Source organism: Pagrus major, chromosome 2 (assembly GCF_040436345.1).
Source record: "Pagrus major chromosome 2, Pma_NU_1.0".
NCBI classification, from domain to species: domain Eukaryota; kingdom Metazoa; phylum Chordata; class Actinopteri; order Spariformes; family Sparidae; genus Pagrus; species Pagrus major.
Genome location: NC_133216.1, coordinates 26,262,472 through 26,285,934, shown reverse-complemented (window position 1 = coordinate 26,285,934; position 23,463 = coordinate 26,262,472). Strand labels below are relative to the sequence as shown.

The 23,463-nt window shown below is 40.7% G+C and overlaps 1 protein-coding gene across 1 annotated transcript in view; it reads right to left on the bottom strand.

Annotated features, from left to right (window-relative positions):
• Positions 1-6,274: 6,274 nt before the first annotated feature.
• The window catches only part of lsamp (limbic system associated membrane protein), a 488,839-nt gene continuing 471,650 nt past the window's right edge, over positions 6,275-23,463 (bottom strand). The window contains exons 7-9 of the mRNA XM_073487369.1: positions 22,559-22,679; positions 11,738-11,886; positions 6,275-7,751 (exon numbers count right to left, since the gene is read on the bottom strand). Of these exons, the coding sequence (XP_073343470.1) occupies positions 7,654-7,751; positions 11,738-11,886; positions 22,559-22,679 (368 nt within the window). The 3' untranslated portion in view covers positions 6,275-7,653. The remainder of the gene's footprint in view (positions 7,752-11,737; positions 11,887-22,558; positions 22,680-23,463) is intronic.

Below are 23,463 nucleotides of genomic sequence, written 5' to 3'. Positions count from 1 at the left end.
GGCAAAGTCTAACCTAAAGAAAGCAGAAATAAGAGTATGAAGAATAACACAAAAACAAAAATCTTAAAAGGTTGCTCTTTGCCTTCCCAATGCGAAGGCAGTCCGTTTCTATTTGTTTGTCATTTTTTGTGTGGCAATGATTTTCTCATGTTGGGGGAGTTTCCAGTGTGAAGTTTTTTGGCTCAAGCTAATACCGTGAGGAAGTGATGATGACGATGATGATGATGATGATGTTGATGATGATGATGATGATGATGATGATGATGATGATGAAGTTGTTGATTATGAAAAATGATTGTTACCTTGATGATGATATGATGATGATGATGATGATGATGATGGTGATGATAAGGAGGAGGATTTCATTTGGTACATCTTCATTATCCATTGTAAAGTGATCAGTGGTGGAGTGAACGCTACCAACTGGATGTTTACACATTTAAATGCATTGTGAATGCACCATACTTCATTTGCATTGCAATGCACTTTCTTTAAAACACATTTTGCGAATCAAATCTGTACTTCTGCAAATGCACGCACAAAAACATGCTGGTTTTAAAATGCAACTCGAGTTTTCAACACAGTACAAGTGTATTGAGAACACAGCAACATAGGTAATGTACTGACACATCGAATGGATGAATAGAATGTATAATTAAATGTGTGACATTTCCAGTTGGGCAGCTTTATCCTGAATCCAAAAACCACATGTAGGACAAGACTATTACTCTCTCTCTATTCTGCTTGAGTCATTCAAGCTTGGTTTACACCCCTTTTACAAACTCTGTTTACTCAAATATACAGTAAAGGACCTGTTGCTATTTAAATGACATGATCATATAATAAAACTATAGAAATCTGCTATAGTATTGATGTAACTGGCTCTTACATGACGACTTGTGTTCTGCCAACCAAACGTGAGAACAGTAGCATGAACCATCGAACCAGATGCATGATGGGAACTCTCCCTCTGAGAGGAACTTTTTCGCAGTCACAAAAACTTAAGAGGTGTGGCGGCTTCTTTTTGATGTCTTTGGTGTTGTTATGACAGTTTATATGAATTGGAAAAATACTCTTGCACTGATGTTACGAAAAAAAAAGTGAAAAAAAATATCAAACAAACGAGCAAACAAAAAATACTTTTCCCATGTTCCAGTGAGTGCAATGTCCAGTTTCAACCTTATCAAGGAGTTCAAACTTGTGAGAAAAAAATATGAAAAAATAAAAATGGTTTCAATGTCTGTTTTCAAAATAAAGCAAATGTGCCAATTACCATAATAAACTGTGGAGTTTGTTTGATGCCATGTTGAATTATACTGCTACTTCAAAGGGTGGAATATATCTGGGGGCAAGACTGACATTAAAGGAGTGCTTCGACTAAGAGTTAGCTGAGAAAATTGATACCATTCTCTTGTTTGTACGTGTAATATAAGGCTACAGCCAGCAGCTGCCCAGCTTAGCTAACCAAAGGACTGGAAATGGGAAAACAGCTAGCTTGGCTCATTGCAAAGGTGTGTAAAGTGGGGGTGTGATCTTATGAAACCACTGTTAACATGCAGTACCCCAAATATAACCAGGATAACAGTGTACATGTAGGCATGCCCAATCTTAAGGCCTTTACACACCGGAGATGTGAGGAAAAAAAAACGCAAACATATGAAATACTCACCTGCAAACATGTTGCATCACTACTATTCACACCAGCAGCAATGCAAATTTGCAACACGGGTATATCATTGCATTAAAATGATATTTACCACAGACCAACCAAGGCAGACACTGGCAGAAAAATGGTGCCGGCTCGCAGAGCTCCGAGAGAGCCCTGTGGGTCTCTGGGGTCACACTGCAGCATTGACTGGCTCATTGACAGGTCAAGACAGGTCGCGCTCAACAGGTTCATCTCAGCTGCCTGTCCCGGGGCTCCAGTCGGGTCCACTAAAGCAACATTATGTAGAAATTGGCATTTTTGTGCAATTTGGTGCCCACTACAGTTTTTGAGTGCAACACCACTGTTGAAATTACAAATCCCAGCTCTGTAACAGTTTGTCAGAAATAATGTAGGTGCTAACTACAAACAAAACTCATTACGTCATAACAGTGTTATGTGTTGAAAACTTGTATCTTATAGTCAACATGTATGTAACGCTGTGATCCTACCCTCTCACTGAAGCTACGTAGTGTAGAAACAAGTGATGGTGGCTGAGACAGAGACACCTTTTAGCCTATTATAAGACACTGTACCATTAAAAAGTTACATGATGTTGCTCTAGGATGTGTTAATACGTTAAATCACCAAAGTTACAAACAAACTAATAAATCAAGTCAGTGGCACATTAGCAACTCCTGTGTTCTGCGAGGTAAAATGACTGTTTTATCAGAGACAAGTAGTCTGGTGGATTTAAAGAGAGCACAGATGGATGCAGCAGTTTCAGTTCCAGGGTCTGTGCAGGGAGCAATCAAGGTTACTCATCCTTTGTCTCATTGTCTTTATCATGTTGTGTTCTTTGTCATATAATACAGGGTGATGACAAACATAAACAATCAACAGGTCTGCTATTGTCATGAGTTGTAAAGGGACATCAGCTTCGCACAACATGATTGGTTGATGCCCTCGCGGTGGTTATGAAAGCTCATAAAAATCAAAAATCGTAAAGAAAAAAAATTGTTTCTTTTTCACCATGTAATATTTACTTTCTGTGTGAATATGTGAAAGATGAGAAGACTAAAACAGTTTTAAAAAATACTGACATGCAAATTAGTGTGTAAAGGACTTCAGATCTGATTTCCAATGGTTATCTTATGTCTGATATCAGAATAATATAATGATGCCCAATGCACATACAATTGCTGGAAGTTAAAATGGGACCCTAGTGACTTCTTTCTAGATAGCATAGTTCAGTAAAAATGACAAAAAAAATAAAAAGCTGGTGTGCTGAACAAGCAGTCCTGGATAACTTCTCTCAAAAGTTTCTTTCACCCTCTCCCTTCTGAGTCACACACTGTTCTATACCTTCCTCCTTTTATATACTCTTATCTTCAAGTCAGAAAAAAATGCAGAACCTTCCTTTCCTAAACCCCTCCATCCCGAGGACAAAAATTGCTCTAACGCCTTTATTTATTTATTTGTTACTTTTTTGTGCGTGAAAATGTAAAAAAACCCCAAAAAACTTTAGCTTGTTGTTACTTCTACACCCAGTCCTTCTGGATAGAAACAGTTATGGTATGTATAAAATATAACATCCACCTTTACTGCCCACATTTTCTAAGCAGATGTTTTTTTTTGTTTTTTTTTGCTGGAATCTGAGCAGCTACAGGCTCCCCCCCCCCCTAACCTTTGACACTGTTCATCTTTACAGGCTAATACTGATGCTGAATACTGTCTTTGTATCCTCATCCTGCCAGATACCATGACACAGTGAGGGCATAATTTGGTTTGTCATGACACCTTGTGGTGAAACATTTTACTGCAGCCGTACCCATGGCAGTAATGCGCCTGTGCCATATTGCCCTTGATGTCTGCCCAGTCTTACCTTTCATCTTTGACATGACAAAGTGAAACTGGAACATCCCTCTGGTGATGATCTGAATGTCAGTCGTTTCTCACATACAAAAATGTCCTCCAGAGAGAATATAACAATACATATATTATTTTATTTGCATGTTACATGGTGATAAACACAACAGTACCATTAGGATTCCGTGTGTTCCAAGCTATCTCCAAAGAAAAGAGGTTACTGCCCCGACAGCTCAAGTCACATTCAAATACAGAACATTAAATTCAAACAACTTTATTTTGTGTTATGAACATTTTCTCATATACCTTTATTACATAGCATTTTTTTTTAGAAACTGACTGCAATCACCTTATGCCATAATAAAGAAAAGTAAAATAGAAAAAAAGAAAAAAAGAAAACAAAATGGGACACTGCTATGTCATAATCCATGATTGAATCTTCATTTCCCGCGACAAGGGGAAGGGACGTATAAACGTGATAGTTACATTTTTCTGTTTAAATCTTTAAATGTTGAGTTGTATAAACACGATCTTATGGATTTGCCGACTTTACAACATTCTACGGTAGAAACATCATACTGTATATACACACAGAGGAGGAAAAGAAAGAAAAAAAAACAAATCTTAACCTAAAAATAGAGGGTTACTACTGTAACCGTCAACGGAAAATAGAAAGCTAGCTCTCGGCTAACTCATGCCTCATGTTGACTTCTCAGGTCGTAATAACAAGGAAAAGAATCAGAATCAGAGTACACACGCGCACATACATAAGCCAACGGTGAAGCGATGGTGATGTTTTGAGGCTATGCTCAATAGTAAACTAGAAAGCTGTCTCTACAGTCTTCAGTAGATATCCGGGTCTGTCTACAGGGGGTCGCTGCTGTGTCCGTAGGCTGGCTGTTGGTCTCTATGAGCAATGGAAGGACAGTATTTCCTTATTCCTGTCAGCCTTATGGATAAGACAGAGCTGCATGGCTTTTACATAAGTGGTCTTAGTATCAGTCGGTGCTTATTGGCTGTTTTTAACCTGCATGGACACACATTGGTGAGGTCTGCCTGTCACAAAAATCACATGAATTACCATTCAATGATAGTCGACTTACTGTAGCGTCCTTTAAATGGGATTCCTCACGCTAGTGACACTGCCGGCTCTACCCATCATGTGTTCCACGCAGGTTAAAATAAGTACTGCACACAACTTGGAGATATTTGACCCTGCTCTTGGTAGTCTGTCAGGGTCTCCTCCGGCAAAAAACAAGAAAAGTTTTGTCTGAGAGTCTGCCCAAGGCCAGCCTAGCTCTGCCCTGAGGTTTTTTCCTTTTTTAATATGTGACACATCGTGAGACAGACGGACTTACTGAAATAGACATGTAGCACAGATCACTCTCATGCATCATGAAGAACAATTTCACCACAGATTCCAGATCATTCGCTTCTTACCACGGTAAGAAGATGGTTGCTGCTGATAAACTAGCATCCTCAATATGTGCTAAAAAGCAGTAAGAGAGTCTGCAGGAACACCAATGTAGTAGAAAAGCATCAGGAGTCAAGTTCGTCCACGTTAAAGTGGACACACCAGATTTGTTCAGTTGTAGAAAACAAATAAAAAATAAATTAAGAAAAAGCACGCGTAAGAGGATGAAAGCGTTAAAACAAGCTGCTTTCTCAACACTTCCCAGACTGAGAAATCTGATTGGAAGATACTGTTAATGCTGCGACTGATAGAGACGACAGAAATGCTGTTTTTTAACTGTTTAAATGCTTCAGCTTTCGTTGGAGTAGCGTCCTTTCTCAGTCTCTGTACAGCTCTACCCACGTGAGAATTAGACGGGATCAGATTGCAACACCACAAAGTCACACAGCCATGGCCTCAGAAGCATTTACAATGAAAACACTGGGAGCAATGTCTTTAATGTATGACAAGGATGACATTAATTACACGTGTGTTTTACAGTACTGGTACTATTCCGGCTTGGCTGTTAGAAGAGCGGAGACGCGAACACACATCCGGTGGAGAAGCTGAGCTGGGCGGCTGGAGTCCACGCGCTATTAGTCACCTTTACAGCAGGTCAAAATAAATGGCAAAAAAAAGGCAGCTAATAGTGCACCAGTTTCAGCAATTCTCATCACAGCTCAGCAATGACCTCTGAGCTGTTTCCTGAAAGAGCTGCACTGTCTGATCTTCTTCTTGTGTGTTTTACAAAATATGACCCAGGTGGTCTTCATTTAACCATTTTTGTTCACAAAGAAACAAGCGTCAGTGTGATGAGAAGATGTGCTGCAGGACACGTCATTTAATGTGTTATTCTGTTATAGAAGCCCATCAGCAGTGGCCTTGGTGGCCATTGAGGGAAATAAGCATTCAATATTCTTTTTCCTCTCACACTGAATTGTTGGAGCGTTACAAGCTAAACATAATCTTCCATTTCTTCCAACATCATGTAAGTCAGCACTTTTGTATTATCTCAAGGATAGGTACAATAATAACTGCACAGAACTATCTTCTTTTTATGCTAGAGCTTTTTTTTTTTTTTTAAACAACATCATTGTCTAATGGGCTTCAGTTCACATGATGAGCAGGGTTGCCAGTTCTTCAAGAGATCTACGAGTTATTCATCCTCAACAAGTTGCTACCCTACTCAGACACATGGACACATAAAGATTTGCCTTTTCATATAGTATAAGGACATTGGATTCAAGTATATATATACACACAACTAATATGAATGAGGTAAAGACAGAAAAAAAATGAACCTCAATATCAATATATTATGAATTTTTCTGTATCGTTTCATATTAAAACACACATACTTCTTTGAAAGAGAGAAAAAAAAAAGTAAGTCATTCATTGGTGTCATACATTTTTATCCAAATTCCAGCAGTATAGAAGAATGATCCTAAAACTCAGAAACTAAAAAGCAAACACTGTATGTGGTACAGTATGCTGTATGTACTGGAGCTAAGGTGCAGCCTGCTGTGGAGCAAAGACAAACTGCACAGTATGGTAGGTTGGTTGACACACAAGCAACATACACTGCAACAATTTTCCCCCCGGTTCCCTTTTGTTACAGTGGCGGAGCGAGTCGTCTTATCGTAGAGAAATACAAAATTTTTACTATGTACAGTACGCTTCATTATTGTAACCTTACTGTGTTTTTCTTTTCCTGCTGCAAAAGAAAAAGAGGAATTGGTTTGGAATAAAGGCGAGTGGTTGCAAAGCCACTGAATGATGGGATGTAGGTATCCATCAGCGGATGAACTAATTTCCTTTGTACTCGGCGTGGTTTAGCTCAGTAGGATCAAGTCTAGTTTCTATTCACTGCATTACTCCTCGATTTCTGGGCTCGGCGGCGACAACCCAAGCGGCTGCTGCATCCGGAAATGATGTCATTGATTGGAGAGATATCCATCTAATACTCTATATCTTTGTTTCAGTCTAGTAGCATCAGCTTATAATAGTACATACTTTAATATCAAGCTCTAGTCTCTTTACAGAATCAGCTGCTGTATTTTCCCTTTGATTTCTGTGTGTGTTAGTCTCAAAATCTATAAATATGGATATTTGGCAGATACTTTGCATGTTGCTCATAAATGCACTGGTTAAACACTTGGTTAAATCTAAAAAAAATTAAAGTTAAAATAACGCATCTATGGGTGTGAGAAGGAATATACCTTATGTCTTCAGTACTTCTAGAGACAATTGATTGTTGGCATCCCTGTGAGCGGGGCGCCTCTGCTTTCATTCCCATGACGACAAAAAATACAAGAAATCCCAAACCCGATCCAGACCCCGAAGACAAGATATAGCAGAAACAAAGAAGTGCATACGAATTGAAAAGAACAATGCAATTCTTTAAAAGAGCACTGTTTGCTTGTTCTGTCCTTCATTTCACTGTTTTTTGTGTTGTTCTTATAACATTTTACTCATAACCCATCACTTTTCGTAATATCTGTAAGCTGTGCTCGAGAGCACGTAAGGTTTTCGTATCATGATGCAAACAGTCTGGGTGGGTGGGGGGCGGTAAAGTTGGTAATAAGGTAGCAATAAGGATGTCGGTGAGTTGGAGAGAAGGAGGAGGAGGGAAGGCCAGGGGGGGGAGAAGAAGAAGAAGAAGAAGAGGAGGAGGAGGACAGCCGTATTAACACTTGAAGAAAAGGCAGGCGAAGCTGGCCAGCAGGAGCCACAGTGATTGAGATACACAGGCGGAGCCGTTGATATCTCGACCTGTCCCGGGTCCTGTACGGAGAAAAACAGAGAGAGAAGACTGTCAGAGAGCTCACTCAGACTGTAGACGCTGCATCTTGAGAAGAAAATAGTGCAACTGTTTTGGTTTTCTTGAGGATTCACATAGATAATCTTGATTCTTTTGATGCTTTAAAATAATCCATATTTACATGTGGACTTCCTCTGTCGGTAAATACGAAAACTGTAATGTCAGTTACTATCGACTAACTACAGACTTAACCATACTGTATATGTGGAAAAACACGGCGGTACTGAAGGCTCAGCACACTGCAACCTAAGGAAACACATGCACATTGACAAGACAAATGCAAAATCAAATACTGGAATACTGCGAGTTGAACAAAAGAAGTTCCTAGGGGACAATAAAAAGAGTTGAACACGCCCAGACAAACCTGGGGCACACTATCTGTCGCCATGAGGCTTTTGAAGTTACTTAGGTCGCCGATCCATTACTCATCTACGGAAGCCGAGAAGGGGCTGTTTTTGTAATGTAGTGTATAATCCATATTATAGCCTTATTGATCGTAGGTCGCATACAATTACATTATATTGCATGCACATTCCTATCATTTTTGTTATGTTTCATTACTGATAAAACCACAACACATATACAATTAAATAACACACAACACTCATTAAATGTCCTCACACGGCCTCAGACGTTGAGCGAGACCTGGTGACAGTCAAACTGTCCTGACCTGGCAGATGTTTTATGTGTCCACTTCTAGTTAAACACATACACGGAGTCATTGATCTCCTAAAGTATTGACAAAATGTCTTGTTTATGCCAAATCAGCTAAAGTCATCAGCTAAACTCCCCTAGAACTCCCAGTAGGGATGAAGTTGAAGGTGAGGCCCCTTTGTTGCTTTAGGCTCTACGTAAGGGATAGAGAAACTCATGTTATTGGTCAGTTATGAATCGTATGAGGCAAAACTGACAGGTGTCTAAAGCGGGAGAAAAGACCCCATTGGTGGAAACACTTAAGAAGGAAGGATGAGCCAAAAAACTAAGTGTATAAATAATACTGCATTTGTTATGTCCTCTGGTTCCATACTCTGCAGACTTTTTTTAATGCTGAACAAACAAAATGTCATTTCCTTTAATTACTTATCAGTCTCAGTGTTTAGGAGTGCCTTCTGTCTTAACAGATGAAGTCACTGCATTAAAGCTAGAAATGTGAAATCAGACTGAATCACATCTAAGGCAGAAATTGCATTGTGTCTACCTGTGAGAGATAACATTCAGATCAGTTCTTGCCTTTTAAGGAGGGGACTTGCTCGGCTGCAACTTGGTGATCGTGCGGGGACTGTCAACTTCGACAGCAGTAAGCTTGTTTTCTCTTGAGAAATGATCTTGCTATCTTGAGAAATCTGCCCTTTCCTCAAGATAACAAGATAATTCAACCCCATTGCATGTTTCAGATGTTATTGCATACATCAACATTTATTCATTTGCTGATTACAAGGCTTCCAATTGGAATAACGGTACATAATATCTGAATGATGCAATCCGAATGTTAAAACAAAGCAAAACAAACAAACAAACAAAATAACTTTTATTGTTGGCTCATTTTCGTTGAGTGCATTAAACTGCTTTGCAACTCATTTCTGTTCTCCTCTGTGCGACTCACAGGGTTTCTGTATTCAGTTGTGTGCTGTCAAAATGATTAAGATGTTTCTTTAATGTGTTTTGTGTGTTGACATGCCTTTGAGCTCTTAGTGACACTATAATAAGAGCTTAAAAGTGAAAATCATGGTTCCATCACAAGAAAGACAGCTGAGGTTGCACTGATCTTCGTAGCTTCAGAGGCCCGTGCCACGGAGCAGGAATTGTGGGTAGCGAGGTAACTTCAAGATAACAGATCAAGACATATAAAAGCATCACCTTCTGACCAATCAGTTTTCTGGAAAATGGCATTATCATTCATAGAATATCCCATGGAGCTCGGTGGGTGGATCGTGATAGGTGTACTCCTGTGTAACACATTCATTTAATGGAATACACAAATGTAGCTGTGGTCAGATCTGCTTGTTCCCTAATGATGGAGCAGTGACATCATAAGCCTGTTAATTTACACATTCACACAGCTGTCCTTCATGTGTCCGCTGCAGCTGTGTTGCTTTTAGTCTGGATTATATGTTTGACTTTGAGTAAACTGCTCTCTGATTAGGACATGTTCCGCTCTGCTGCCAGGAGACTTGTCCATGTTTGAAATTGGCCATATGCTGCGAACGCCCCCCCTTTTGTGTGAACGCGTCGAGATTTGAAACCTGGGTTGACTTCTCGAGTTGATAACCACCACCGTGGGTGAACTTTTTGGAATCTTCTGGCTCAACTATTTAACTGCCTTAATCTGCTGCTCTCATCAACCTCCATCCGTACTCATTACCAGCAGAACCACTCTGATAAACTGCAAACTGGTAACTGCTACCGAGCGGCTGCTGAACTTATGTGAGAGTCTAGCAGTTACAGAGCCGGGAGGAGTTGGTGGAAACCAAAAAAAGCGCAGAAGAGAGAGTCAGTATTGGACTTCATTCATTTGGTAGTCTGAAAATGTTTCTAATGTTTCTCTCATGTCTGGTAGATGAGAATGAAGTAGGAGTATTTCTGCCCTCTAGTGGCCAAAATGGGTCATGCAACTATAAAGTTTCCTAATTATTACAAACATTAACTGGCTTATGAATATGCTGCAGTTATGACTGACATTTGCATTGTGATTACAAATGTTATTGGGTACATTATGGAATATATATGAACAGACCTTTTTGTGGTAATTTCTCTCCACTCTATTATTATTTTGAAATGAAAGTTACACTCTGATTACAAAGTTACAAAGCAAAGCTTCTATTTTAAAGTATTAAGGTATTTCCCACCAAGCTAAATGGACAGTTGAGAAAATTACGCAGACAAACATGAACATTTGTCCACTCTCGTCCCATTTTGGGACATTTTGGGGTGTTTTTTGGTCTTACGACTTTACTTAATGGATAAATTCACCCAGAAATGGGAATTCAGGCATTGTGCACCGATGAAAAGTCGGGTGAAGTTTTATAGTCCAGCAGCATTCTCTTAAACAACTGAAGTAGATGGGGATTTGTTTTAAGAAGTTAAAATCACCAGAAAGAAAACCATAAAATTACTTCACACAGCTTGTCAGTCTTAATCCATGTTTCTGGGAGCCCGAGATCCCAAATTAATTTGTAAAGACTTTATTACACCCCTCGACACACAGTCAAGCTCATGAAGCTTAGCAGCTAGAGCGAAGATATCAGCTTTGAAAAGGGTGTAAATAACATCCCCAATCAATTTGGGACGTCAGAGGTTTCAGAGATTTGGATTACGTCATTTTTTTTTACACTTTAAAAGTCCCCATCTACTTCAGTTGTTTAGGAGAATGCTGCGACACTGTTTTCCTGTAAAGCTCCAGAGATGTTTTGTGGACTATGAAACCAACATGAGGGTGAGTAGATAATGACTGAATTTCCATTTTTGGGTGAACCTATCCTTTTTAAAACCTCTGAACTTCACCCACATCCCACATGTCACCTTCCCTCTCAAGTCATATTCTTGAATTTTCATGAGGGTTCAGTTAAAATGACTCTCACTGTTCGCCAAATGACAAAAAATGAATGCACAGCAAGGCTCTCATACGAGTCTCCAATTGGTCATCTCTTGCAGTGAAGCTTAAAGAAAAGCACACACCTACTGTGAGTTTCCTGCCCGCTGATTCTCAATGATTCAGTAGGAAATCGGGTTAGTCTTTCTGTCTCACCTTGAAACTCACAATAATTTAAAAGAGGGTTTGTTCAAACACCGAGGTGATACTGTAACCTTGCTGTGACATTTCATGCCTAACACTTCATCTTTGTTGTTTAGTATAAAGCCCCAAGTTGTGTCAGAGCTGTGTTTTTAATAAAACAAGAATTTCGGATTCAAACTGCGCGCTATAGCAAAAGGCGCTGCTGTCTATACTTACTATAGAGGAAAAGACTGGCATTCTGGACGCCCAGTCGGTTCGAGGCCACACAGGTGTAGTTCCCATAATCCTCTTCGGTGACGTTGGCTATCACGAGAATTGCGGTAGTGCCAGAAATTTGGATGTTAATGCCCTGGGAATTAGACAGCCTGGAGAGGAGAGACAGAGAGAAAGTAAGGTCATTTTAAGTAAATTGCAAATTAATCAAAATGAAAAGTTTAAGCCAGAAGGGGGTTTGTGACATTTTGGGTAAAATAATAAAGTGTGCAGCGTCTGTGCAGGTAAAGGAGAAGAGTCTCTCCACTAGAGCTTCATTAAAAATAGTGCCTTTATACAAAAAACAGAATACACACTTACTAGTCAGATTAGTCACAACCTACCTCATTGCTTAAAAATAGACTTGATTATGCGCCTTATAACAACGTGTCACTGTTCACAATGTGGTTGACAGGATTCATGAATGTGCTTATGCATTCCAGAGGTGCAACGCTGCTGCCTCCAGAACGTACTGTCATTGTCTTTTTAGCAAAATGACTTACAATAACACATTTAATTTGTCACCTTGAATTATTTGATTCTATATTAACGTGACAGTTTTTGCAAAACAATTACGATTACTTCAACTGACATCTGAAGACAGTCAAATCCATGTGCTTACATATAAATAACAGAACTTCTTTCAAAAATTATCTAGAGTACTGTATGAAAGTAAAGGTCCTTAGATAGCTAATAGCAGTAATTATATTCAACAATGAGTTATACTTTGGTGCTGGCAATCACTTTGCAAAAGCAGAGGTTAGTGTCATGTCAGTGAAGTTTGTGAGAGTAGGCGTTGAGGGGAGATAAGCCTTTCTCACTTTTGAACTGACCTTTGAACAGTTCAGCACAATGCTGCATTTACCTGTAAGTAATCCTTGACCTTTGGGTTATTTGTCGGGCAAAGAAAACAAGCTGCCATTTCCAGAGAGCCAATGACACTGTCCAGGCTGTACATCTCTATTTTTTGTAATTTAAAGGTGCAGTGTGTAGGATTTAATGGCATCTAGCAACCCAAACACAAGGAATAAATGGTGAGGTTCGGTTTAGGCACAAAAACACTTGTCGCGGGTTAGGAAACCGTTGTGTTTTGGCTTAAAATACCTGTAATAGGTTGCCATAAACACATTGTTCTGAGGTCTTCCTAAAAATATCCCGGGGTATCATGTTTATAAATGTTGAAATGCTGTCACCCCTCAGCCAAAAATATCCAGTGTTTTCACACCAACACTGTGAGAGACCGTTCTGGCTTTTCAGCCGTCTCGCCTGTAAATCCACCGCCGCCTCCCTCCACCTCCATGTAATATGAACATGATATAATGCACTCTGTAGAAATGTCAACTACGTATGTAGCTTATGACATGAACACATTTGAACGCTTCTGTAGTTTGCAGAAATGTTAATTGCTAACATTTTATCCTGGCGACTGGGCGGCATTTGGCGGTGTGATTGCAGAATGCTAGATGCAGTCAACCAGCTGAATACCCCTCACCTCACCCTCCTGTACGACACTGTAGAAACATGGCAGTGCAACATGGTGGACTCCGCTCCTCTTTTGATATAAAAGGCATATATAATATTGATATAAGGTAACAAAAACACAAAGATTGATGGTTTCAGGTGATTAAAACATAACATAAAAATAAATATTATTTTCCATTTCTGCTCCTACAGTCCCCTAAATCCTACGCACTCGACCTTGAAGTTTGTGGCAACTTGTTAGTATGCAAAACAGTGCTTTGGAGATATTTCTATATGGTTACTTGTTGTACTTTATGTGCACTTTTTGTTATAACTCAGCCATTCAAATGCCATTACTCTCCTTCATTGATGGATTATTTTGTTATCATCAAACAAACAAACAGGATCATTGTTATTCCGTTTTGGGATGAAAGATTAGTATGCTGCTGAAGTCCTTCCCTCCACTACCGGGAGTCTTAAAAGCACCAAACTTCTGACAATCAATTATGTCCACCTTGAACTCCCTTTCGGCACAAATGAATCAATACAATTTGCTGACTCAGACTGTATACCTCGCTGATGAACTGTTCCTTACATCATCGCAACCAAATAAAAACGACACGGTGCACATAATGGATTCTGCTTGTTCTGGGCTGATTGAGCCCTTTCGTATCATGAATGAAGTGAAGTTCATTTAAGGCGCCTCAACTTAATCCTGCTTAAGTCCGGGTAATGTGGTAATCGGAATTTGAGCAGGGGAGCAGAAGTTTATGCTGACACATCCTTGGCTGATAGGAAGTATTAACATAAAAAGGAAAAACGCACATCGCTGCCCAGCATAATTTGGCTCGCTGGGGAGCTGGGACTTGATAAAGTGCTGAGGTCCTGCCCATGGGGACACCTTGGGAACGGCGGTGGCGGAGCGTGTGCGCGTGTATCTGAAAGCAAGAGAGCGAGAGCAAAAGAAAGACCTTAGGGAGGGCAAGTGTACCGGCAGTGTCCCCACTTAATCTAAAAGCAAGCCCCTCGTCCCTCCCGAAGATAAGGCCAGCAGCAGATATATTCTCCAGTGTGTCCTATGAGAAGTGACGGCACTATTAAAAAGGCCAGCCTTCCCACAGAGCATGCTGAGAGACCCAGATAATACACAACACCACAGGGAAGGCAAACAGCTATTTTTACTATAGATTACAATGCATGATTGTAATGCCGTAGCAGGGGGAATAAACTGACCGAACAGGTCAAAAGGGACAGAACTCTCTTTTGCTTTCACAGTGAACATTTCAGGTTTTATCTGCACTCACGTTCAAATACAAAGCAGCAGTAAGAACTGGATCTCTGTTCTCCCAAAGTGCATCGTCTTTTCTATTACATTTATCCAGCTCAACATTTCTGCTGCCCGTTTTAACTTTTAACACGTTGGCATCTGCAGCCGACAGCTTCTCTCACTTTTGATTTCAAGTTCATTCGAAAATATGCCTGCGTCTCTGCCAGCGTCTTCATCTGGCATAATAGACTGGAATACATTATCAGAGAAGTTGGCAGAAGGCGTGCACGGAGGGAAGTCTCTCAAGTGTTCTCACCATCATTGTGTCCTGCTTGACGTCTTTCCTCACAGGCAGAGGGCAGCAGTGCTCCTCTGGTTATCTTCAGTCATCGTTTCTTGATGCACAGTGCCTCTCTGTTACATTAAATCCTAGATTGAAATGACTTGACCTGTCTATTTGGTGGGGGGCAGGCAATGTGTGCGCAGGCCTGCAGTCGCAGGCCGGTAGAGATGAAAGACCAGAGCAAATCATCAGATGGACAGATTTGATTCTGTAGCGTGTGGGAGCATCTAAAGTAGGTTATCACTGCCAGAGAAAGTGATGGGCCGGTTATGATTCAAGGCCGATGATAAATGAAATCAAGTGGTGAGTCCTGCTGAGACTTGTAACCCAGAGATGATTGAAAACGGTCCGGCGGCTGTGACAGCCATGTATCAGCTGACAAAAACAACAAACCAGCCTGTCTGTCACGCTGGCTAACAGCTCACTCTGGATTGTCTCATGTTATAAACATGGATGGAGTGATTTACTGCACAAAGAGCAGGAGTGACATCCTACTTTGAAAAATTGCTTTGTAGACACACACTGATTGATTCTACACTGTAACCATTTTTTTTTTTATTTTCAGATCGCTTCAGAACTTAAAAACATGAGTTCTTTTAACATGAACTCTTTTGACTTGAAATGAGTCAGATGAATTTACTCTTCCAGTGCTCAATCAACTCATTAAAGTTGAGTTTCTCAAGAAATATGATCAGCATATTAGCAGATGACTCAGCATGCACTGTTTGAAAGTGAAGACTCTCCTGAGACCCTTCTTTTTTATTCTTTAAAGAAAACTTACTGTATATAACGGAAACTTGCCGTGTGTCTTTAATACATTTTGAAATAAGTCATGGTTGTTCAGAATAATTAAAAACTCTGCGAATGGTTAGTGTTGAATTCAGTCTCTAACATCCTTACAATTAAAGGGTTCACTCCAAAGAAATGGCCAGAACTGAAAAGTAAAAAAGTGATATGGGGTTCATAACTGCAAAACTGCTGCTCACTTTGGTCTATAGTGTAGCAGGTAGCTCATTTAACTGTGCAGCTAAGTGGCCCTAATAACTGACTGGAGTCGGCCTGGATCGGGGCTCAGATCTGCTGACCTCAGCCAACTCCCAGTGAACACGGTGGGACGGTAGAGGGGGACTGAACAACACAGCCTCTGAGACCGACGGAGGTCAGTTAGACAACTGGGGATACACTACAGAGATCATTTACAGCAGCTCTGACCAGGACTGTGGCTACAGGGAGGAGAAGACAAGAGGCGTGCAGGGGGGGAGGGGCAGGAGAGAGCTCGGCATCAGCAGTGGGCAAAAATGGCCTGTAAAGATGATATTTTGACTTATACTTTCATCTTACTCTGTGAATTTGAGATTTATTTTGACCAGAGGTGATTGTGGAATGACAAAGCTAAAAGACTGCTTTAATGAGTTTTACAATGTGTTAACAAGGCAATTAAGCTAATCTTAGTTCGCTTAAAGAGAGGAACTTGAATTCAGATGATGTACAGTTTGTTTATTGAATTGTGAAGGAAATAGGTGTTAACATGACATCAACACTGTTGTTTCTTTACATTCTGTTAATAATGTAAGTTCATTTTTTTAGCGTTTCAGACTAAAGTTCTGGCCGTGTCTTACACATTCCCCCTTTAAAATGTAGTAAAATCCAGTGGGAAATGTTTCTCATATAGTTTATGTACCAATCCTGGAACAAAGTAGCTCCAAGAGGAGCAGCTGCAGCTGTTTCTTTGTGTGAAATGAGGAACTGACTCTTCAAAGAAAGAAAACGTGAGAGCAAATGAACAGAAAATCAAATTCTACTGTAACGTTTGTGAGAGTGATTGAGCAGCTGTTGATTTAACTTAACGTCTTCGGGATATGGAAGATGTTTTTTTCTCAAGTCTAGTTAGCTTAATAATCGCTTTACAAAAAGAAGACTTCAAGGAAGACTTTGAACTAATTACTAATTATTATTATCATATTTTAATTATTCAACCTAAGTTAACTCATAAGGAAGGCAAGCGGCTTTAACTCATTTATAGCTTCTCCTCTATGGTTTAGGAGTTGTTTGAAAAGACAAGGCTAAAGGGACAGCTAATTTACAGTTTTCTTCAAGTTCCATCATGGACAGCCGAGTGAGAAGAGACAAAGCTAGCAGGGAGGCAGGCACATGGCAGCCAGGTAGTAATAGTTATCAGTTATAAGCTACCGCCAGCTGCTTTAACATCATGACGCTTCTGCTTCTACGGAGGCTGATTGGGTCTCTAAGCGCCATGGAGCCTCTCAGATCCTGGTGCCACCACAGATGCTGGATGATTCATTCAGTGAGTCACGTTTCATCAGCTGAGGTGGTCCGCACATTGACTGACAGGATGGATAAGTTTCAGTCAGGGGAGGAGAGAGGAGCGAGCTCTGCAGCCCAGTTTGTGCTCACCAGCTTGTGCGAACTCTGGAGTTTTTATTCCTTCAGTTTTGTTTGTTTGGGCAGGTGCGAGCGATGTGTTTGAAACTTGGCATTCGATAACTGTACCAAAAATATGCTTCTCGGTCCTATTCCAAGAGAGCGGAGACAGAGGTGTTTTGTTATGGGTGAAACAACTCACCGAGAATTAAGAAGGAAAAGTTGGAAGTTGTCAAAACGAACACGTCTGGACGAGGAGGGATACACAATATATAATGGGGGATTAAGGGAAACAATTGTCAATATGGTGGGACTTTTCTAAGACAAATCCTGCATCTGAAGGGTATCAATAATTAGAATCTGAAACATGACAGCTCAGTTTGTTTGTCAAAATAAAAGGAAGGGATTAAAGAAGGTTTATTTCATAAATGGACCAGATTAACTGTACTTCTAAAAATGTAGAAGAAAACACTGTGTGTGTGTTTAAGGCTGAAATAATGAGAGGCAACAATCCAAATCCATAAATTCTAGCAAGATCCACTGTCTCCTCCGCCTGCGAGGGTGCAACCACACCCTGGTTTGTTCTGTTTTGCCAGACAGTGGCTTGTTCTGATTGAAAAACGGTGCAGGAGACAAGGTCCGATACACATAATAATCAAATCATGCCAGTGGTCCAGATGACTACAGATTTAGCTTCACGAACAATGAACTCCAAAACCAATTACAAGAGTATATATACATTTTAAATGAATAAAATGCAATATTCTGAACGTAGCCACTTGGCTGTTTGTTAAACCCCTCCTCTACATAGTGATTGCACAATGGCTAAACAGTTTAACAACCTTAATAGGCATGACAGGTCTGTCGAACCTTGGATTTCTCAGTCAGTGTGCGTGAGGCTTTCCCAAGATCAATACTCAACATTGCAAAGACTTTGAGGGTGTTTTTTTCTTTACCACCCCAAAAAAACCGAAGCAAAAAAGCAAAAATCCAAGGCCACATAGTTACTGATTCAGTCAGTGATTCAGTATAGTCTCGATATACATGCACTGAACATCTCTATGCTGACTTTTGGACCTTGACATGCAACTTTAACCTCAAACTTTTAGAACAACATCGTAGAGAACGTGACATTTATAGTAATCTCAGATCTTAACAGATTTTTTCATATGAACACAGAATCTGTTGACAAGGGACAAGATTTTGGTATCGGAAGTGTTCTGGTTTCCATTTGTAGTCTGTTTGTAGTCCGCCCAGTATAGACATGTATGAGTGGGCTTTGACTACTGGTGGGTAACCACATGACAACGATTTAGCTTTTTATTAGCTTTAAAAAAATCATCTGTATTTATGTGCTCAATCATCATCAGGACCGTAGCTGATGGGTTCAGAAATTGGACTGGAAACAATGACCAGCACATCCTGATACCTAAAAGACTGAATAGGTCAATTGCCAGTAACCCCCAAAATTACTGTTCATCACCGTTCCCAAAACAACATGACGGTTTAAGCGTACCAGCAACAGGCGTGCCGGACCTTTGTCATACGATAGCACTCGATAGATGGGCTGTCTTTTTTCCGAACCAGCGGTCTGCACAGACCTGCCCTACTCTGGTAGTGTCCCTTGCCTTTGTTGGTCAGGATGGGGTTGGGGGGTCAGAGGCAAAGTAGAGGAAGGTCTTCGCGGTGTACAGGTGGGACAAAAAACGTATCTGTTATCTGGATATTTGCTGGCTACGCTGGAAGAGGCTAAAGAGACGTTAGCTGATGGGATCCGAGTTTGTCATGCACGTAGCCATCAAGTGCATATTTAACACCCCTTCACAAGGTTCTCATTTTGAAACAAGTTAGTTAAACTTTTAAAAAGTCAGACAGAGAGTTTGTTTGCAACCAACTCCTGGAGCTACTGTTATCTAACTGGTTACAGCTGATAAAATCTGCCAGCAAAAGTTCTCATTCACCCTGCAAATGGCTGAAACAAAGAGCCCATTTAAAAAACAACAACAACAACAACAACAAAAATTGAATTTGGAGGAGTAAACCTGTCATTGTAAGCTGTGTATGTGACACGTGAGAATCGAAAGCTTGACAGCGACTGTGATTAGCATATATTCTCCGTGATTTAAATGCAGATTTCAGGTGTTGATGCGGTTTGGGTAAATAAGACACAACAGGCTGCAGTGCATTAGCTCTGATTCTTGGGGTGGGGACTGTAAAATTAACTAACCAAGCGAGGATAAGTGATATTATTATGGTGCATTAACATTGTCATCCAAGGAGAAAGTGCAAAAACACTTTCCACTGGCACAGAGGGAGGAGGGGCCATGAACGGGCACATCGCCAAAATCCTCCAGGGGACAAAACAACTGAGATAGATGGAGGTAGGAAACAACAGATAATGCAAAATATTTCAACCACCATAAATCTTTCTTTTCAAGCACTGGCGTGATAGGCCTATTACTTTAGAGACCATATTCGTGATAACACTTGTGACACTCCCCCAGTATTTTCCCCCCAATCTTCAGTGGACTTTTACTGCTGGAATTTGGGGGCGCGAGCGAAATTGCAGATCATGACGCTCTGCATGTGCAATTTTCTCATCATTTTCTGTTTCCATTCAAGCTCCTCCATTCCCAAACTGACTCATGTGGTGAGTTTGCTGCTGAGGAGGGAATCTCTCGGGTTATTAGATGGCAAGTGTTGAAATGGAGAGCCTGCATTGCCTTTGAATGTTATTACACTTCGATCCTCTTCAAGTGTTTTCCAGATACATGCATATGACACTTAAAGTGATAGCTTTCCAATGAACATCTGTGTCTGGTCACACTTTTTGCGATTTCACAGGGGACAGTACAGTGCTGGAAAGCCTGATTTCCATTTCAGTAGAACTGCCTGCGCTATGAGAAAGGGGCTCCTCAGATTTTTTTAGTGACTACAATATGTAGATTGTGTGCAGGAGAACACTTGATCTCTTCTCCTTTTTCTCTCCTCACAAAGAGTATCACAGAATCCTCTGCTGTCTCACGCAGAAATGTTCAATTAACAATGGAAAAACAGCCTAGCGAGTGATTAAGAGGGTGATTAGTCATTATCACACTACACAGATGATGTCATCAAATTAACACTGGGATGCGACAACGGGACGACTGTGAGGGCAAATTCGACAAAGGGATCAAAGAGATCCCATATAACCACTGAGTAAAATGATACGGGGCATGTCTGGCACAGGAATAAAGTGACGAAGCTGCCACCACATTTAGGAGATGAGGGGAAAATGACTCAGGAGCAAGTATGTAGAAAGTTTTTGACCCGCGCAATTTATCAAAGGGCCGCTTGTTGAAAGATCACAGGCTGGACCTCGAGTGCAGCCATTTAGTTTGATGACAGCTCACAAATGAACAGCTAATGCGGCGCTCACCAAATACTTGCAAAGTGAACATCGTTGACACGGCTTTTAATTTGGAAAGAAATGCTATTCATTAATTGGCTGTTAATTATGTTCATAACTGGAAACAGTCGAGCCCCTTTACAGCTGTCATGGTCATGCCTAAGTAAATCCAACGTAAATCTAATTACTTTGCCTCATTAGTCTGTTTGTAATGACAGCAACATAAAAAAGTTTGCTCCATGCCGAGTCAGGTCAAGTCAACTCAAGGTTATTTCTGCCGCCAATCATCACTGTCTGTCACCAGCACCATTCTATAGCTGTAACTAATTATCAGTCATCAGAATGATTCAATACAGACCCCACCAATATAAACAGCAGGTGCAAGCAGCCAACCCGTATTTACACTTTATGTTAGGTGGCGACCTCTAGTGGCCATAGTAATTACGACAGGAGCAAAGGAGGAAGTCGGATGAGGAGGAGGATGAGGTGGATAGGTGAAACACCTCCAGAGTTTCAGCCCAGAGACCACTGTTCATGTCTCGTGTGAGACCCAAAAGTCAACATCTACTTATTGGCTTTACCATACACGTGCTGGCTCGGCTTGACTCGGTTTGACTTAGCAGGTCAGCTCAGCATGGCAGGGATTTGCATTTCCACTACAACAGGGCTACCTGCCTGAAGGTGTGTCTTTAACTGATGACACGGTTGTCTTGAATAGCGGTCAACGCAGCAGCTGTAAATACTCTTCACAGTAAAAGTCCCCTGTTATTTAGTTATTGAAAAGCTTTTACCATAAAGCAGCAAAATCAAGAAATGTTGGCTTTTTACCAGCAGTAATTTCCTCACTTACGACTCCTGAAACAGCTGAAAGCGAACATGATGAAACAGTAAAATAAAGCAGGTGTCTCAAGTACGAACCCCTGTTTGCAGGAGGGAAACTAAAGAGATTGAAGGCTACAGAAGTACTGGAAGCTGAACACACAGAGTCTAGCAATCAATTGCAACACACAATTGTTTGGCGGGGAGACGGATGGGTTGGTTGTGGTCACAAAACATCACGGTAGCCTGTTTGTTGACAGGGCGGGCACGCTCACATCAGATAGGGTCCATCTCGGGCACGGCTTGGCTTGATTAGGAGTGGAAAAGCTGGTAACCAAGTAGTTTTGGTGCATAAACCAAATTGCGATCATTTCACAGTATTAACCACATGATGACACGGTATGCCTGTCTATGGTACTGTATAGTCATACAGTATATGCCATCATATATGTAGTTTTGGGACTCGTGGCAATCGACCTATTCAGTTCTTCGGGTACATAATACACTTTGGCACTAAAACAATACAACACAAACTTTCCCAAACACTTGTAATGCATATGCAGTAGGAGCTTTTTAAAGTGTTGTGAAGGTATATTGTTTTATTTAAAACACTTTGTTGTTTCCAGTAATTCCACACGTGAGAGAAAGAGAGAGAGAGAGAAGGTTGTCCATCCTGGAAACATTACAGGATATCATTAGAGTAATAAAGAGGCTTCAGAGCTTCAGGAGGCCAGCCTCAGTGGGTCAGCCTTACAGCTCATATACTTGTTTGTGATAGAGGGCTAATGGCTAGTGCTCAATTTAACGGCTTTTTGGATGCAGCTGTTTTATTTAAGCTCACTTTCTCAGTCGCTGGTTGGGCTACAGCATGAAAAAAATGCACAGGCAGAATTTGCAACATCATCTTGGATCAGGGTCGTGGTTATATTTGATCTATAGCTGATAACTGCCAAGTGTTTCCATCTGGTTTTCATGTCTATTTGATCCTGAAGTGTCCAAGTACAGAATTAACTTTTCAAAAACTGTCAGAGTGTTTTGTCATCTCCATTTGGAGGTTTACTACTTTATGGAGCTCTGTACAGGCGAGATAGTGGATACTGTTGTGTCAATGTGTCTTGTGTTTACCTTTTGTCGTCTCTGTACCACTCAAACTCTGGTGTGGGCACAGCGGTGGCGTCACACTGCAGTGTCCCCATGCGGCCCACCTGAGTCTCTGAGCTCTGGGTTTTCTTTATTGTCGGAGGATCTGCAGAGTCACATAATGTTGACACAAGTTACATCAGCAATAACCAAAACCAAATTTATTTTGTCAAGTATATCTAAACATAGTCATCGATACAAGCCTGGGACAGAAGAAAATACCTTTGATATGATGCCAAATACTCTGTATTGAATCTCACAGATAAAGGGAAGCAAGCAAACAAACCAATAAATAGCTCAAATTAGCTCGAGGCATTGAAAATTTCTTCTTCATTCTGTCATGCACAAATCTTATTCAAGTTCAAGGCCTTCAAGCCCCGAGAACCGGCGTATGATAGATTACTCCTGGCTCGACTTAAAAAAAGCAATCAGTGTTAAAACTTCAAATTCATCAAGTTTATTAACTTCCATAATACACGCATAATGATTTCTACAAACACCACAATGGCCAGAAATATGTCCGATGTGGATTAATGCCCATTTTCCATTTGGGATTAAACACTAAGAAGTGGCTTAATATAGAAATATTTATCATTTAATTCAGGCACTCAGACTTGGCTAAAGTGCGGTGTGGGCAAACGGCCATACATGATTTGTTCAGATCAAAGAGAATTCCATAACTCCTCTGGGGCTCAATGGGTTTGTGATGTCTCATGAGCTTTTCATCAATCCTGAACTGCCAATGCATGCATTACAATCCTCAGATCCAACAAGGACCCCTGATAAGATGTAATTAGGTGATCTTGTTTTGAAATGCTAAGTGCCTCTTAAATGGCGATGTGGTCTGTGAGAATTACCATGGTAATGACAGTGGCAATCAAAAGATGGAG